This window comes from Ceratina calcarata, unplaced genomic scaffold, assembly GCF_001652005.2.
Source record: "Ceratina calcarata isolate Rehan_Ccalc_2016 unplaced genomic scaffold, ASM165200v1 scaffold178.2, whole genome shotgun sequence".
Lineage (NCBI taxonomy): Eukaryota > Metazoa > Arthropoda > Insecta > Hymenoptera > Apidae > Ceratina > Ceratina calcarata.
In genome coordinates, this window is record NW_017139212.1 from 871,123 (window position 1) to 887,881 (window position 16,759).

At 46.7% G+C, this 16,759-nt stretch overlaps 3 protein-coding genes across 6 annotated transcripts in view; 2 read left to right on the forward strand and 1 right to left on the reverse strand.

The window, feature by feature from the left end:
* Positions 1 to 431: 431 nt before the first annotated feature.
* On the forward strand, positions 432 to 7,259 carry LOC108632916 (putative sodium/potassium/calcium exchanger CG1090). Its single transcript, XM_018037791.2, has 10 exons — positions 432 to 1,203; positions 1,520 to 1,934; positions 2,067 to 2,125; positions 2,239 to 2,464; positions 2,537 to 2,649; positions 2,765 to 2,940; positions 3,007 to 3,233; positions 3,296 to 3,610; positions 3,720 to 3,953; positions 4,013 to 7,259. Exons 1-10 carry the CDS (start codon positions 1,180 to 1,182, stop codon positions 4,210 to 4,212), a joined length of 1,989 nt encoding a protein of 662 aa, XP_017893280.2. The 5' UTR covers positions 432 to 1,179; the 3' UTR covers positions 4,213 to 7,259.
* A 1,363-nt stretch (positions 7,260 to 8,622) lies between these two features.
* On the forward strand, positions 8,623 to 14,865 carry LOC108632870 (hemicentin-1). Its single transcript, XM_018037706.2, has 6 exons — positions 8,623 to 9,968; positions 10,733 to 10,862; positions 12,334 to 12,533; positions 12,858 to 13,178; positions 13,495 to 13,980; positions 14,046 to 14,865. The coding sequence occupies exons 1-6, from the start codon at positions 9,605 to 9,607 to the stop codon at positions 14,594 to 14,596; spliced, it is 2,052 nt and encodes a 683-aa protein (XP_017893195.1). The 5' UTR covers positions 8,623 to 9,604; the 3' UTR covers positions 14,597 to 14,865.
* Positions 14,866 to 15,079: 214 nt separating this feature from the next.
* Positions 15,080 to 16,759, reverse strand: part of kst (spectrin beta chain, non-erythrocytic 5 kst) — a 33,627-nt gene continuing 31,947 nt past the window's right edge. For 3 of the 4 annotated variants that reach the window (XM_018037740.2, XM_026810803.1, XM_026810802.1), the window contains 4 exons: positions 16,506 to 16,643; positions 16,355 to 16,429; positions 16,151 to 16,182; positions 15,080 to 16,071 (listed from right to left, as the gene is read on the reverse strand). In XM_018037740.2, the coding sequence (XP_017893229.1) occupies positions 15,829 to 16,071; positions 16,151 to 16,182; positions 16,355 to 16,429; positions 16,506 to 16,643 (488 nt within the window). In that variant the 3' untranslated portion in view covers positions 15,080 to 15,828. The remainder of the gene's footprint in view (positions 16,072 to 16,150; positions 16,183 to 16,354; positions 16,430 to 16,505; positions 16,644 to 16,759) is intronic. The other variant, XM_026810804.1, reaches the window with a different exon arrangement.

Consider the following 16,759-nt stretch of genomic DNA (forward strand, 5'->3'; position numbering starts at 1 on the left):
TCGCCACGTCGGAAAACGAATCGATAGATTTGTAAAAAAGTTGGAAAGTAATGAGCCTTTGAACAGGGCCGGGCCATTGACACCGCTCGCTGCATTTCTAACAGTTTCCTCGACTCGTCCATAATTTCAATCTAGTTTTCAATTTTTCCCCTCTAATACCGCGGTCCTAATCGTTTATGTGTCGTATAATCTTAATACGATTTTCTCTTAAAATGTCCCAACCAATTCGTTTTCCGTACGGCCTACATATCGAGCAGCGTCGTGACATTGCGATAGGGTTGCGCACGCGTATTCACGTGGTGTCACGTGGTCCGGGACCGGAGGGATGCGACAGAGGAATAGGGGCGCGCACATATCCAGCAGGGGTGGATTGCGAACGTGGTGCGTGTCTGCGCGAGCGCACGTACACGTACGTGGGCAGCGTAAGAGGGAGAGAGAGAAAAAGCCGGAGCGAAGAGGGTGTGTATACGTCGGGGGTGAAATGCGAAGGGAGGTTTCATTCGCGAGCAGCACGTAAACGAGGTGAACGGCGGCCTGCAGTCGATCGGCGAACGATAAACGGTCGATGGAGGGTGCACGTACGGAAGCGCGGAGAAATCGTAGGTGTACACGCGATTGAGCGACGTTCCGTCACGCGAGAGAAGCGGTGAGATTCGTTCGGTGAACGGGAAAAGTAGAGAATCGGAGCGAGCGCGCGGGTGGACGGAACAGGGTGGGATAGAAAGGGGGGCGAGAGAGGAGAAGGGAGTCAGGGGTGAATGAAAAATAGAGACAAGGGTAAGCGAAGGGTTGGCGAAAGAATCGCGGGTAGGCCCGGTGAATCGTCTCGAACTGGTGTTCCCTCGGGAGAGAAACGAGGATGGCCCCGGCGACGCGACGTCTGGACACCGCGCGAGTTAATAGAACGACGGGGGTGGCTCAGTGAATACGACGCCTACGTGCGATAAACAACCGAGAACCGGAGGACGCCTACGTGCCGCTTCCGAGAACGCATCGTGACCCACGGCTTTTATGCAAATCGATAATTCGAGGACGGGACGGCGATAAAAGTTTGTTCTCGGTTTCGCAAAAAAAGCGTGTCCGACGTTGCTGTCGTACGAACAACGGCGACGGTGACGACATCGCAACGGTTCAGATTTTCACGTTACGAGGTCGCCGATTCGAATCTGCCGGTGAACGATGTGCAACGTTCCCGAGAAGAGGGTAAGCCGAAAAACCGTGAATCGGGCGTACGAACTCAGCTATGGAGCCACGGTTTCGTAGCTGCAGTTTAACGATCGCTAGAAATATCGAATTGGGTCACTTTCACTCGCGCCTCGCTTTGTACACGTATTCTTCTTAGACGAAGTTGCTCAACACGGCCCTTTTGTCACAGATTCTTACCGAGTCGTGTCCGAGAGACACGTACGTGGTTTCGTAGTCTTAAAATAAGGATTTCTCTGACACAGCTAGCGTTTCGTTCTCCTATTTGTATTTATCATAATTCGGTGCAGACAATTTGTTATTTTCTATATTTCAGTCGAAGACGATGAGGCGGATTCAGCTGCAAAATAATTTGCGGAGGAAAAGGTGGCCCTTGCGCTTTGCCCTCTTCATCATTTACGTGTTAGTTCAGTATGTCACTTCTACGAAAATACCCCTATATTCTGAACTCGCGGACACCGAAGAGAACGTGACCCGGGAGTCAGTCTTGGAATCGTATGTGACCGAGGCGAGTGAAAATCTCGAGAACGAAGAGACGGAAAAAGAAAAGGAGAAAGAAAAAGGGAAAGCGTTACCAAACGAGAACGAAGAGAAAGCCGAGCCGAAGAATAAGGAGGAAGGGAAGAAAATCGAGGAGTCGAAGAACAAGGAGGAAGGGAAGAAGAAAGAGGAGCCCAAGAACAAGGAGGAAGGGAAGAAGAAAGAGGAGCCCAAGAACAAGGAGGAAGGGAAGAAGAACGAGGAGTCGAAGAACAAGGAGGAAGGGAAGAAAAACGAGGAGGAGAAGAAACAACAAGTAGGATCGAAAGAAAAAGATGAGAAGGAGAAGATGCGTGGACAGCCGCAGAAGTCGAAGGAGGAGCTAGGAAAAGTGGTGGCTCCGAAAAAGGAAACGACAACGGCAAAGAGCGTGACCACAACGGTGAGAATCATGGATCCATGATTCTTGTCCTTCTTATCTTTGCGACGATCGTTTCCGATCGTGAGTTCGACCGTAAAGCATACAACAAGCATCGATTATTTTCGAGATTCCAGGTGCCGGCAACGACTACCATCATATATGAACGAGCGACATGGAGGCCGCGACGGGAGAACTGTTCTCCACCGGCCATCGAACAGTTCCCGCGATCGATAATGGGTCCGTCGGCCCGGAAACACGGAGGCCTGATCCTTCATATTCTAGTCGCGATTTATACGTTCCTGGGGCTCGCCATCGTCTGCGACGACTACTTCGTCTCCAGTTTAGACAGAATTTGCGAAGGTAAAAAGAATTTCAAAAGATCCGAGCAAGTAAAAAGATTCGAGATCTATCGAGTTGTTTGTTCCTGTTTAGAACTGAGGTTGTCGCCGGACGTTGCCGGTGCAACTTTCATGGCCGCCGGTTCCTCAGCCCCTGAGCTGGCCACCGTGGTCATCGGCGTTTTCTTCGCCAAAGATGACATTGGAGTAAGCTTACAAGATTCATAAAATTATTTTATTTCTTAAAAAAATTGCATCATCTGTCATGCGTGTGCGAATTATCAGTCGAACGTCAGCTACATAGGCAGCGTCGGATTTGCAGGTGAGCGGTGTGATTGGAAGCGCAGTGTTCAACATAATGTTCGTAATATCGCTCTGCGGCCTCTGCTCGACGACGGCGTGTAAATTGAATTGGTGGCCTCTTTGCCGAGATTCATTTTTCTACGCGGTATCGATCCTGGTGATGCTCGGCACAATCTACAACGAATCTATATCTTGGTAAGAGACGTTTTCTCGTCCCGTTGATGCCCCGTCGAAACGAGACGAACCGCGTGCATTTTGCAGGATGGAGTCGCTGTTCATGCTGATCATGTACGTCGTGTACTGCGTCGCGTTATCGTTCAACGCGAGGCTGGAACGATGGGCCAAGTCGTACAACATACCATTTCTACCTAAGGACGACGAACCCGCGGAGGAGAGCGCCCTCGTTAGCTACAGATCACTCCAGGAAGATCGTTTATCCTACACGGGACCAAGTTCGCCGGTGACGGATCAGTTCAAAGCTCCCGAAGGTATACACCTGAAAATTTTCATTCTTACGGATCAGATGGTTCATGAAAATGAAACTCTGTAGACGGAGTAGGAGCAGGGGACGCCGCTGCCGTGCCGGGAACGAACGAACCGACGCCGGCACCGAAGCAGCCTGAATATTACAAAGCGAAAGAGCCGGACCCGAACGAGGTGTCGCCGTTGGAAAGACCCACAGACGGTAGCCAGTGGACCCTGTTCACGTGGGGTCTCGTCTACCCGATTCACTTTATGTGCCGCGCCACAATGCCTGACTGTCGACAAGAGAAATTTCGAAACTGGTATCCCTTTACTTTTTGCGTATCAATGGTTTGGATCAGTTTCTATAGCTACATTATGGTGTGGATGATCACGATCATAGGTAAGCGAACGATCGGCAAAGAAACGCCGCTGTCTTCGATTTCCCTCTTCCCGCCGTCGGCGCGGTGTGTCTGTTCGCGTTTAGGAAACAATTCTCGCATTGTTCGCAGGGAGCACTTTGGGTATCCCCGACACGGTGATGGGTCTGACGTTCGTCGCTGCCGGTGTCAGCGTACCCGACGCGCTGTCTTCGTTGGCGGTAATAAAGGAAGGCCTGGGCGACATGGCGGTGAGCAACGCCGTAGGTAGCAACGTCTTCGACATCCTAGTTTGCCTCGGGCTTCCATGGTTCATCCAAACCGCGATGATACAACCCGGTTCCCACGTGAACGTGACCAGTCGAGGTAAGACCCCTCGCACGCACACCCCGTTACAGTCGTTCAAACCCATTCGTTTGGGGCAGGGCTGACGTATTCGACGGTGTCCTTGCTCTCGACGGTAGTATTCCTGGTACTCGTCACCCATTGGAACGGCTGGAAGCTGGACCGGCGATACGGAGTGCTACTGATGATTTGGTACTTGGTGTTTATCGTATTCGCTTCGCTCTACGAGCTAAACGTTTTCGGGGAGATGAATCCGCCGGTGTGCTACAGCGCGTTCTAAGAGAATCGTCAGATCCACAGACTGCACGCTCGGTTTCGTTTGCATTGCGCGTGTCCCACTAATTATGCTATTAACAAAAAAACGTAGTTTCCCGGGAGCTCCTCTATAAATCTTCCACTGCTTCTCTTCCCGTTTCTCCATTCGTACGGCTCCTTCCAAGTTGATTCATTCTTCCTGCCCCTGCCTCTTGCCTAGATCTTGGTCGATTCCCCTACGTCGATGATCTCGCTTCCATTTCACGTGTACATACATGTACAATGTTCCCCCCTAAAACGAAATCGGATCTCCCTTTCTCTCTCGTGTAACGTACTTGCATGTTACGAACCATTTAAACGGACAATACATTAATCAGTATTACGAGACGAACGACCCGTTAAGTACGTACACGTATACATACTATATATACGTAGGAACCTAGCGTGAGTAAGTAGCGAGATAGGGCTACATAGTTTTAATCCGATCGATCCAATCGGCTGGTCTTCTTTCTCTCCGAAACCCTCGACGCGCTCGAGACATCCGTTCCACTTGTCGCGCGCGACTCGTCGCCAGTGGAAATTCGGGCACGAAGAAACTCGGGCCAATCGTTCTCCTCCTGATGCGAAAGATCTCGTCCCGAAGAAACGCGCGTCGAACCATGACGATGTTCAACGTAGTCTGAGGAAAAGCTGTTCGAACGTTCCTTCCTCGCTCCGAAACTTCTTCGCCATTCGTCTCTTTCTGTTTAACTCACGGTCGTCTCTCAGTTCGCGCAAGATCAGTTCAGTTCTGTCGAATCGTCTTTATTAAATCCGTCCGCGTGTTCGTTCATCCGTGTATTATTACCTCGAGATACGACGACCAAATCCTCTCCACTCCCCTTACTCTCTTCTGTCCTCTATTACTTTTTTTAGGAACACGTACTCGATGCATTTCGCGTACACACGTTGCGTCCTTTATTCTTACTTACGATTAGAATCCGTTCCTTTTCGAGTTTCAACGAACGGTTCACGATTAGTTAGAGAAAAGAGGCGAGTGCTTCGAACGAGTCGAGCGAACGATATCGACTACGTCTCGAGTCGTTCCAGTGCCGTAAACGAACTACGTACGTACGTAAGGAATTGGCGTCGACGGGGGAGTGTAAGATATTTTATGTCCGTAGAGGGTAAACTTTCAACGAGCGTGACCGATTAAAAAAAAAGAGACAATAATTAACGCAGCCTTATCCGATGAAAGTATTTACACGACGTGAGTCTGCACGGTTCTTGAGATCTCGTCGACGCGATCGATGAGCAAACGTTGATTAGTCAGTGAATCAGAAGACGCGTCACATCTTGATACCGAACGGTAACGACGGAACTCGTCGACGGATCCCAAGGATCGCGCAGACGTTTTAGCGTAAAGGTGTACGCGTATTTTATCTGCACGTACAACACATGCATTAGCCGTAGCTATACATATAAGTATTATACGACAACGTACGGGACAGCTTAGATTTATATATGATTACGTGTTTGTTCACACTAACTACGTTTACTATATCTACCGTTAGCGCTTCGAGCGGATTATATAAACTGATATTCGCGGTCACACGGTTACTCGCGAGGTGTAGCACGTCCGGTAGGTCCGATCGAAGATATTGGAACTGATATTAAGATCGCTGACTCGTAGTTGCGCGCAAAGTCTTCAAAGTATTATACATATATACACATATATATGTGCGTGTGTGTGATCTAGGATCGCGAGCATGAACGGCCTTCTCGTCAGGGGTTGGTCTTTCGAGAGAACGAGGCCCTGTAGTCCGGTTCGCTCGACTACTTTTATACGACCACGTAACTCGTAATTAACGTTCGAAAATTGGTGCCGATGTCTCATAGTCAATGAATCGATCAATTATCCTAGCGATGTTAATTGTTGTTACGCGTAGGTGTAATCCTTATAAATGTATAGGCTGATATATTACACTTGATCAATTCCTGGGTGCCCTTAACGTTTAAACGTAGTAAGTAGTGATCGGTCAATATGAATCAAAGTCAATAATACGCGACAACGGCGGTTTAGATGTTTTATGTACGGCTCCAACGAACATGTATTTACCCGTCCTACGTCCCCGTGTGTCGTCCACCAATTTTCGAACAACGAACCAATGAGAAATTTCATTCCTGAAATATAGGCTCGGAGTAATAAGGAGAGCGGAATCGTAGCAGAAACGGCGATGCGTTATCGACCTAGCAAATATTAATTATTGTTGACTACTGTAACTAATAGATTTTATATCGTGGCGTGATATACGTACACACAAGGAGATATACTTAGCACGTATTATATATACATATAAATATATATACAAATATATAAAGAATATATTGTACGCGTTTAGCTTGAAATTATTCATTTCGAACGATTCGGTTCTATTCTTCCTACGTGCGCGATGCGTTTATTATATATTCGTTGTGTCAATACGTCCGTGTACCTGTCATTGACAAGAGGGATCATCCGAATATTCAGTTCGCTCTCATTAATAATTAATCTCGCGTAACATCAACGGTACAGCGTTTCATCCTCTATACTCTATGTAAAGCGTGCAAAATGATCATGTCGTCAAATACGATTGAAGAGGAGATGAACTTGGAACGTCGCTGGCTGCTCGCGCGTTCGGCTATTATAGCGTGTAGCGACCCTTGGATAAAACTTGTAATAGACATGCCTAGCATTTTATACTCGTACGTACCACGATAATGCAACGTTAACGATAACTCGTAAGAATAGATTTAATTTTTCGATTAAGCTGAACGATCAACGAACAGACGTACGTGTATCGTACGATTTATACCCTGCGTGGGAGACGGGAGGCTAACGAAGTCGTGAAGAGACGTAAGCGCACGGTGCGCTCGTAGACAACGAAATAAAAAAAAAAAATAATGAAATGACAAGCGACGAAGCGGAAGAACAATGCGGTGAGAATGTAGCTCAAGCACCTTTTAGAATCGGTAATTAATTTCTATAATTGTGAACGAACTCGGAGCTCCCTCTGTTAACGTTTTTTCTCTTGTTGCTAGAAAACGTTTCCGCGACAGTACCTAAACCGTCAATATTATCTAGTCATAGCTTATATATAATATAATACGGCGTTATTGTGTAAATAACTGTTTTACCAATGTCGTAAAAGAAATAAATACAGATATGAATATGGATAAATAAATAAAGTTGTTTAATACGCATGTAATACAATAAATGTATGCAAAAGAACGGACCGAGCCTGGATTCTTATCGTCCCGTCATTATTGGATCGTCGAACAACCATTAAATTTTTCCTCACTGAGCAACGTCCCGTAATTTAATCTCATTGGTAATTTGTGTGTTCTAACGACCGCCGTGATCTCACGGTTTCGCTATGCGAGTGAACAAATCAATTAACAGCTCATTACCGAAACCATTAAGGATGTATTGGCTATACAGTCAATCCTAAAAGTTTATGTACCTTAGAAAAACGCATTTCCTATGGTTAAAAAGAAATCAGACATCGGAAGAATAATGCTAATAATAAATAGCTACGTGCTAAAAAGTATAGAAGGAAATATCCAATTAAGTATTGATGCNAATAATTAATTGAATATTTCGTTCTATACTTTTTAGCACGTAGCTATTTATTATTAGCATTATTCTTCCGATGTCTGATTTCTTTTTAACCATAGGAAATGCGTTTTTCTAAGGTACATAAACTTTTAGGATTGACTGTATAGCCAATACATCCTTAACTCGCGGCTTAACGATACCTTTGATGTACCTACGTAAAACTATTTTTACTCTACATTAAACAGGCTACTTATCAGCTAAACGCAGTGCGAACTCATGATTTAAGTAGCCTCTCACATTGGATATAAATTACGAAAACGATCCCTCAATTAACTTTTATGGAACTCCTCCTCAGCAAGAAGAGAGAGAGAGAAATCAATACCAATTAGAATTCACATTTGAACGTGTTGAATAAAGGTGAAGAGATGTACGTAGATTTTCATATTAGGAACTTTTTAAGGGTCGAATGAAAATTCGTCAGGACCTGGAGCGGTTCGCGGTGGATAAACGCGAAATAAAGAGTAATGTAGAACAAATGGGCGGCTAAGCTCGCCGTAGCATGGCATAATGATAACACGCTCGAATAATAAGGATAGCTAGCAGAGGAGACAGGGTTGGATACGCACGCGTGGGCTCGCGTTCGGGGCCCGTCTTCCGCTTCCACTCCGGTGAACGTTCTGGCTTTGACTACGGCTCAGTTCCACTATCTGACTCTACAGTATTGTGCACTCGAACGTCCTAGATACACCTCGCCGCTACCACCACCGGCTGTTTTCTTTTCTTTCTCGGCCAACAGCGCGCCCCGGTACGCGAACCGCCCGTTCCTCGCAAATTACAATATTTAAACACCCCGTACAATCGTCCTACAAAGTGTATCTGCGAAGGGAAGCAACGGTTAGTCGTCCGAACGAAAGTTTCCGTTCCCACTGGAAAATCAGTAAAATTCGCACGAGAACTCGGACGATCTCAAGAGCGTGGAACTACGCGAGGAGCGAGCGTAGGGAGCGAGGAACTTGAACTTGGAGAAACGGAGAGGCTGCATGAATAATACGCCGCGAGGGACTGAGCGGTATGCAGTGGAATTGAATTTTCCGCTACGGATGATAATGAAAGTGAAGGGCATTGTTCAATAGTACGAAAAAGGAGAACGAATTTGAAATTCATAAGGGGATGTGTGAACGTTTCGCGCGGACACCAGCGATGGCGCTGCAGAATCTACCGCAGCCACGGAGTTTCGTTCGAATTTCCCAACAGCTCACTCGGTCTTAAGTTCTCCGACAGTGAGATTCCCAATGTTCATTCGGGACCGTCTGGTTCACTGATAACGTCGACGCTATCATCGTGAAACTGTTACACTGTTTCAAATGTAAAAACTACCTATTGCGCATAATTTGAATTCAAATGAAAAAGAAGTGAAAGAGTGGAATGCGTACAGCGCGCGGTTCGGTTCGATCGGATTCAACGCACGGTGTTTATAGTGAACGTGTCTCGTTAAGAACAATTGAAACCGTACAATTAATTGTGAAAAAGAAACATATGAATGCGGCGTGATTAAGGAGTTTTCCTAATTTGGCGCCGATCAGTATCCGATTTAATGATCAATTACCTGTAAAAACAGTGTTGAGCAACTTTCAACGTCTACGTGACTCAGTGCTCCGATACGAGAACCAACTTAATTGTGATAGATTTAACAACGAACTTATACTCTTCGAGCGCAACGATGAACGTAGATCATTTATCCATATCTAAAGTATGAAATAAATCGAGGCCGACTTTCGGAGTGAATCGATTTAGAAATTCTTGAAATATCAAAGTACAATTCCAGCGACGATATTACAAAATGAAATTCAGTATCCTCGCGGGCGTTTTAATCGCGTTCGCGATTATTATCGAAATTTGCTGCGAGCAGAGATTCGCGGAGACTCCGGCTTTGTATCAGGAAGTCTCGTCGGGAGACGACGTGCAGTTACGCTGTAGGGTGCAGGACAAACGGGGTCAGTGCATCTGGCAGAAAGACCGGAAACCGGTGGGCATGCACCCAGACAAATACGAATGGGTCAGTGGACGCGGCAGTGATTGCACCCTGCTCATCAGACGAGCTTCCCTCGACTTCGACGACGGCTATTGGGAGTGTCAGGTCACCTCAGGTGATTTCACGCGGCAGGACGCGTTGACTTCGCTACCCTCTCGGCTTCTAGTCAGGGGTAAGATTTATAACACGATCATACTTCGAATACTATTTTTAGATGTGAGCTCGAGAAAACGGGATAGAACGGTCGCTTTCCCTAGCTTCTCGAATTTCACACGAAGGGACGAGTTTCCGAAAGCTGTCCACTTCACGCGCGGGTCAAATGTCCCAGGCCTGCGCCGGGGAATTTCACCCACTCGACTTTCCACACGCGGCACATCTGTTCATCCCGTTCCACCCCAAAAAAAAAAATACAGGAACAGATCGCCCCTGTCTCTGGGAAACCGCTCAAAGATATTCAACCCAGAGCTACCTAATTTTCCCAGAAACCACTTTCAGAATTATCGCTTCGAGTGGTTTGGAAGTTAATGAGTCTTAAACGATGTTCCACGATACGTTAAGGCGTTAAACAAGTGTGTAGATGTTTTAACGGAACGTTTGCTGTTTACATCACCGACGGAACATCGCTTCCCTCGGCGTGAATGATCCTCGACGAGCGTATGACTCGTACGGGCTAATCAGATCCTGACGCCGCCTCGGTGGAACAATGCAGATTTTTCGCGGCGCGCTAACTTAAAATTCGTCGGACGCGTGCGCGACGTGATGCAACGCGAACCGCTTGTTCCGTTCTACTTTCCTCTCTCGCCGTTCGATTTTTGCAACCGACCGCGTTTAACGAAAATCAATGCGAGGAACAAAACCAGCGAGCGTACCGCGAATGAATAACGAGAAATTTATTTCGAAAACTGTTACAGTTAAATGTCCCGTTGTCATTTCCAGTGAAACCCCGGAATCCACGATTGGAATACGGGGGGACTATTTTAAACACTGGCCTGACTTTAAGGGAGGGTCAGGAAGTCACCATTTCCTGCGTATCAAGATATGGAAACCCACCGGCCCTCATCAAATGGTGAGTTAATTACCCCTGCTGAAAGGGCAAACCGCAAGCCTGTTATTCCTCGCAAATTAATTTCAAAGCCACGTTCGCCTTTCGTTTCGTGGCCGATCGTACGCATCGGCAAAACACTCGCGCAACAACGGTACTGTCTATATTCCTATTGTTTTTGCGGCAACTTTCATTCGTAGGAATGCCATCGGGTTATTACTTTCCGAACGTAATTTAAATTCCCTGAGACGCGTCCCCGGCAAAACCAAGTGTAAAAGAATTAATAACAGGGATCGATCAGTCTGAAAGAACTGTCCCATTCCTCGTCTCTTCTTCGGTAGGAAAAACAGATTGCTCGTTCCCGTAACTAGATGGTCGGACGTGCTTTGTTCGGCTAAACTCTCCGGCCTGAAAACGCTGTTTCGCTTAGGAGATAAAAAAGCGCGGTTCGCGGAGGCCACAGCCGGCCGTGGCAAGAAACCATAACGCGGTGTTTATGCAGCGGAGAGCTTAGCCGGCAGCAGCGTCTTTTTCGTGTCACGGTCTAGCGACCGTGCTAGCCACACCTCATCGAAATTCTTATAACACAAAACTCACTCTGTACCGATCATCACGTTCGCATGAGCGGCGTTACGCGTTCCCCGGCAACGCCTCGCGAGACCGTGAACGCACGTGTTACGCGGTGTAAACACTGTGGCGACGTATGTAGATCAGTTTATACGTAATCAAGGATAATTTAAGTATCGTTGAGATGGGATCTCATCGTTAATGGATGTGCGATTAGAAAGCGCAAACAATTTAGATGGAAGAGGAAGTCCCGACGACGTAAGACTCGGCTCGTAATTGTCCGTGAATCGTTTAATCATTGAAGATGGAGACGATAAAAATATTTAATCATTTATCGGCGACCTTTCTCACCTGTCGTTGAAATTGTCAAGTCCCAGTGACATCGATGCCAGCTGAGAAGTCGACGACGTTTCTCTTGGCGAGTTGCTCGCAGTAAAAGCGTTCTTTTTTTTATCTCTCCCGAATGTGGCACGGAGAGAGAAAGAGAGAGATAGAGAACGGTTCCTAATTTCACACTTTGCGTTCGTAGGAAATTGCTGTTGGCCATTGTAACGGGGCGCGGTTCCAAGCGACTCTTTTTATAGCCTTTAATAGGCACGCTGTCTAAATAAGCTCGTCTCGCGTTCCTCATATAATTTCTTTTGCTCGCGTTTGAAGACGCGTGATGCCGAGCGTAATTATGCAGATTTGTAGGAGCCGTAGAAGCGGAGAAACTGGCCGTGAGCATAGTCGCCCCGTGAATCACTCTTAGAAAGGGTATAAAGCCTTGAGTATACATCGCCGTTCTCGTGGGAAATTGCCGTGCCCGCTTTCCGGAAGCTTAGCTGCATTTGTTTATGAATGAAGTCGAATAAACGGCGATTCGCAAAACATCTTCGACGACGTTTGCGCCGGCGTTAAAGCGTCCGTTTGAATTCGCTGCTCGCAGGTACATAGGCGGCGAGGAAGTGGAGCCGCTGAGGGAACAGACGAACACGACGGAAGTGGACAGCCCGAAAACCTGGGCAGCTCACAGTCTCCTCCGGGTTCGCGGACAAAGGGAGAATCATGGTCTGCCGATTCGGTGCATCACGATGCACCCATCCAGTCTCGTTCCAGCCTCTGCGGAAACACTACTGGACGTGCATTGTATGTATATATCCCCACGGCTCTAAACACGTTTCTACCGTGTTCACTGTTCACGGTACAATTCGCGTTACAGTCGTTTCGTTATTAGTAGAAATCGAACGAGAGGTTTCTAACGACTCGAGTTCGACGGATGATTCGTCGAATTCATTCGGAAAGCTTGAAATTGATTTTACTCAACCGGGTCACGGGTTTTCCTCGCTTAGAAAGTTTGGCGAATTACGTGGAGCACGATTTTCGTTTCCTTGCCGTTTTAAATGGCCAGGGAAATTAGCATGATTCCGAGGGAGAGGACGGTCCCGTTTTAAAATGGTTATTAAATCGCAGACTCGCCCGAGGTGAGGATCGAGACGAAGCCACGACTGTTGATGGCAGCGCTGGAGGATTCGGCCAGCTTTATGAGCCTGAAATGCTTCGCGGACGGGAACCCCAGCGGAACGATCAAGTGGTTCAAGGATTCAGCTCCCATCGCGGTAGCCAGCAACGTGGTAACGTTGATGCTAAACAGAACGCAGCCGAACGGTACGACGACCGGCTCCGAGCTGAGATTCGAGCCGGTCAAGAGAAACGACGCCGGTCTCTACTCTTGCAAGGCGGTCAACGTTATCGGTGAAAGCACCGCGGCCAACTACAGACTCGACGTGCAATGTTCGTACTTTTACCTCCGTTCCTTTTCATTTTTTTTTTCCTTCTCTCGCGAGACGACGACCACCGTGATCAGCCACGAGAAACGCGTCAATTTGGCGGGCTTCGTTCGGGCGTGGACGGAGTAATGCCAGTCGTGTGCTCATCGACGTGAACGTTCGCTGTTCACCGGTGGTACAGTTATGGCTCGCCCTAAGTAATAGTTACACGATTTCTCCTCGCGGTCTATTCTTGGGACCGCGTTTCTAACGACCCTCTTTCCTTCAAATTCACTTCAGACGAGAAACGGTCGATTAATTTTTTTCTTTCAATCCTGAAGATGCTCCCACGTTGCGGGAGGACGGTGCGTTCAACGAGACGCAGAGATTCGAAGAGACGACGCTTCTGGGAACGAGCCTGGAGCCCTTCGAGTGCACCGACTTCGATGCGAATCCTCCGGCTCAATACCGATGGATGCATCTCCGCGGAGGCGTGACGGACAACATCGAGAATTCGCTCCAGACAAAGGACGGCGGCAAACGTTTGCGCCTAGAGAACGTGATGTGGTCCGACGAGGGGGAATATCGGTGCGTCGCGTTCAACGTGATCAACGGAGTGCGGAGAGAAACGCCGAGCGAGGCTCGCTACGTGCTGCACGTAACAGGGCCGCCCGAGATACAGGCGAGGCCCTCGTCCGCCGGAAAGGGCATCCACGAATCTCTCGGCTGGGCCGGGGAACCGGAACACATTTTGAAATCACGGTTCTGCTCGAGACCACCGCCGAAGCTCGTCGCCTGGCAATGGGGAAGCTCGCACATCAGATCTGGTACGCATTTGACTCGTATTCATTTTTAAACAGATTACTCTTCATGGTTCTGTGCTTCTTCGCAGGAGAAAATATTCATCCGAAATACGAAGCGCTGCCGCTCGAACACATCAAGGAGGAGGACATGCCAACGAATTGTTACTGGGCGAAATTGGTAATCAAGGATCTTCAAAAGGAGGACGCGAGGATCTACACGCTGTTCGTTGAAAGTGAAAAAGGCAGAGACTCCACTAACATCAAACTGGTGATTCGCGATCCGACAGAAATGAGAGTGATCGCCGCCGCCGCTGCTGTTGGCCTACTGTTCCTCTTACTTCTGATTTCTATCGGCGTTTACTCGGTGCTGAGGATGAAGAACAGACGGTATCGCCGTGAAGAGGAAGAGGGAAGCATTGCCGCGGACGCGTTTTACAATAATGGTAACGCGACGCCCGACAGACAGAAGAACATGAATTGTTCTCAAGGTAAAGGGTACGCGAGAAAGCCGACCTCTGAGGGCGGACTGGCCGTCACGTATGATTACGACCAGATCGCGAAGCAGGTGCGCGCCATGAGTCCAGAAGCGTTGAAAGTCAGGCGGGCGCCAGCTGTTCTTCAACCGCCGACCATTGTGTGACTGACGTGGTCATTGCCATGACGATTGTACTTATTTTCGCGTTTTCTTCGTTCGTCTTCGTCAAAGACAAGTTCATAGCAAAAACGGTACTTCAAATCAAGGTATGTGATAACACAACGGAAAATATAGTTTCGAAGCTCTTACGACAGGTTGATTTCTCGTTACTATTACTTTTAAGCTTTATTAGATTAATTTATTCGATTGTGCAAAATATGAACGCGGCTGAAATTTCTTCTCTGTAATATACTCAGTTTTACTACAATTTTATATCGTATGTTTATGTAAAAAGTAATGCCAAATAGTGTACATATTAGGTCGTTAAGCGAGGAGAGTGCTACTTAATACCGTAGGAAATAATTGTAACTTTGCACTATAAGTGTTCAGTGCAATAACGCGCGTACGCGTCGCGTTTATTAATTACGTATTGTTAATTCCAAAGTGTATCGTATATTTTTTTTTACAGAAATAAGAGGTTTGTAAGAATACGATTGGGTGTTATTTCGTTTTATTTATTCGCCTTCTCGATCGTTAACACCGTAACGAAAAATGGGTATCGCGCTACGTAACTACAGAATACCACTGATAAGCCTAGGTAATAGATAATCAATCCTCGTGAAGAATTAAATACACTTTACAGAACGTAATATTACTTAGTTATAAAAAGAAAGGAATTGGTATAGTTAATTGTTAAGTTTGAAACATAAATTTTCTCTTCCTCTCGAATGTGTACAATTGCATGCAACTCTGTGGTATGTTCGCTTACTTTACATTAGGTCATTGGTCCCGAACAACAGGCGTTTTATATATTACTGACATCTACAAAACTTAAACCTTAGCTCCGCGCATCGGCGTGATTCCTCTTCCATACGTGCAACGTTCCTCTTAAAGTCAGGTACACTTTAAATAAATTCATGTAACAATTCCTATCGTGATCCATCCCGTTCTATCGACCTTCCTATCACCATCCACGATCGTAGTACTCAATCTTTATATATCTATATATATTCTATATATAATAATGATTCTTGAAAATTATCTATTAAATGCTTCATCGTATATCATCCTCGATAATATTTATAGTACATAAAAAAATAATTTACAATCGCACCACACAGTGCATGGGTTTCTTCTACCTCGAAGAAACTATATTTGTTCCGTAGAAAAACAAAAACATCTTGCACGCTCGTTGCGTTTCGTGTTTAAGCAAGCGTAGAAATAATTGATCGAGAGAGTTACGATTGAGGTTTCTTTCGTCTTCCGAACAGATTGCTCAGAACCGAGCTCCGTTTGTAATCACGGTCCTTGCGATTGTTACTGCTTATGCTGTGCTCGCTTTCCGATCCGCTCTCGCTGGCCCTTCTACTGCTACCATCGACCACCGTCAGATTTTGTGCACTTTGCGGGACCGCGGGTGGTGCCACGTACGGCGGCAGGGAAACCGGCCTGCCTGTGAAAGAATTGTTCTGCTGCATGCCCTAAATACACAAAAAAAATGACCGATGATTAAAATGACATTTTATAGCAAATGGAATTTCATTCGGACGGGGAATTTACCTGTCTCGTATTAACAGGGACGTTTCCATAAGCTGCAACAGAAAATAATATTCGTCCTTTAGAAACGACACAAAAAGGAACCAAAGAACTCGAGTGATACGTGCCAATGTATTTAGGAAACACTAAGACAGACGTAGAGCAACGATTGGAAGGTAGAACTAAAAGCATGCAAGATTCCAAGCGAAACAACGAAGAACGACTAACCGGGATCGTGGGGAGCACTCCACTGAGCCATTTTAGTTGGTGGAGGGGCACTTGATGGCAAAGGGGGTGCTAATTCTACAAAACAACCACAATACAGTACGAGGCGTTTTACGTATACTCGAAAAGAAATTACTTTCTCCGTCCCACGTACCTTGATGTTGCGCATTTAATTCCAAACTGCTCTGCCTGTGCCAAACTGGGTTGGTCGGGTACTGACCGGAACCATTGTGGTTCAAAGTCGCGCTACGCTGCTGGTAATACCCGGCCCTTCCCTGCACCTGGTCCACGTCTGAAAAATAGCAAAACACGATATTTCATGTATTTAAATCTTCGCACGCTAACGAAATCAAACTGACGATCGATAACGCCTTTCGATCACAAAGTATTTTATAAAAAATGAACGTA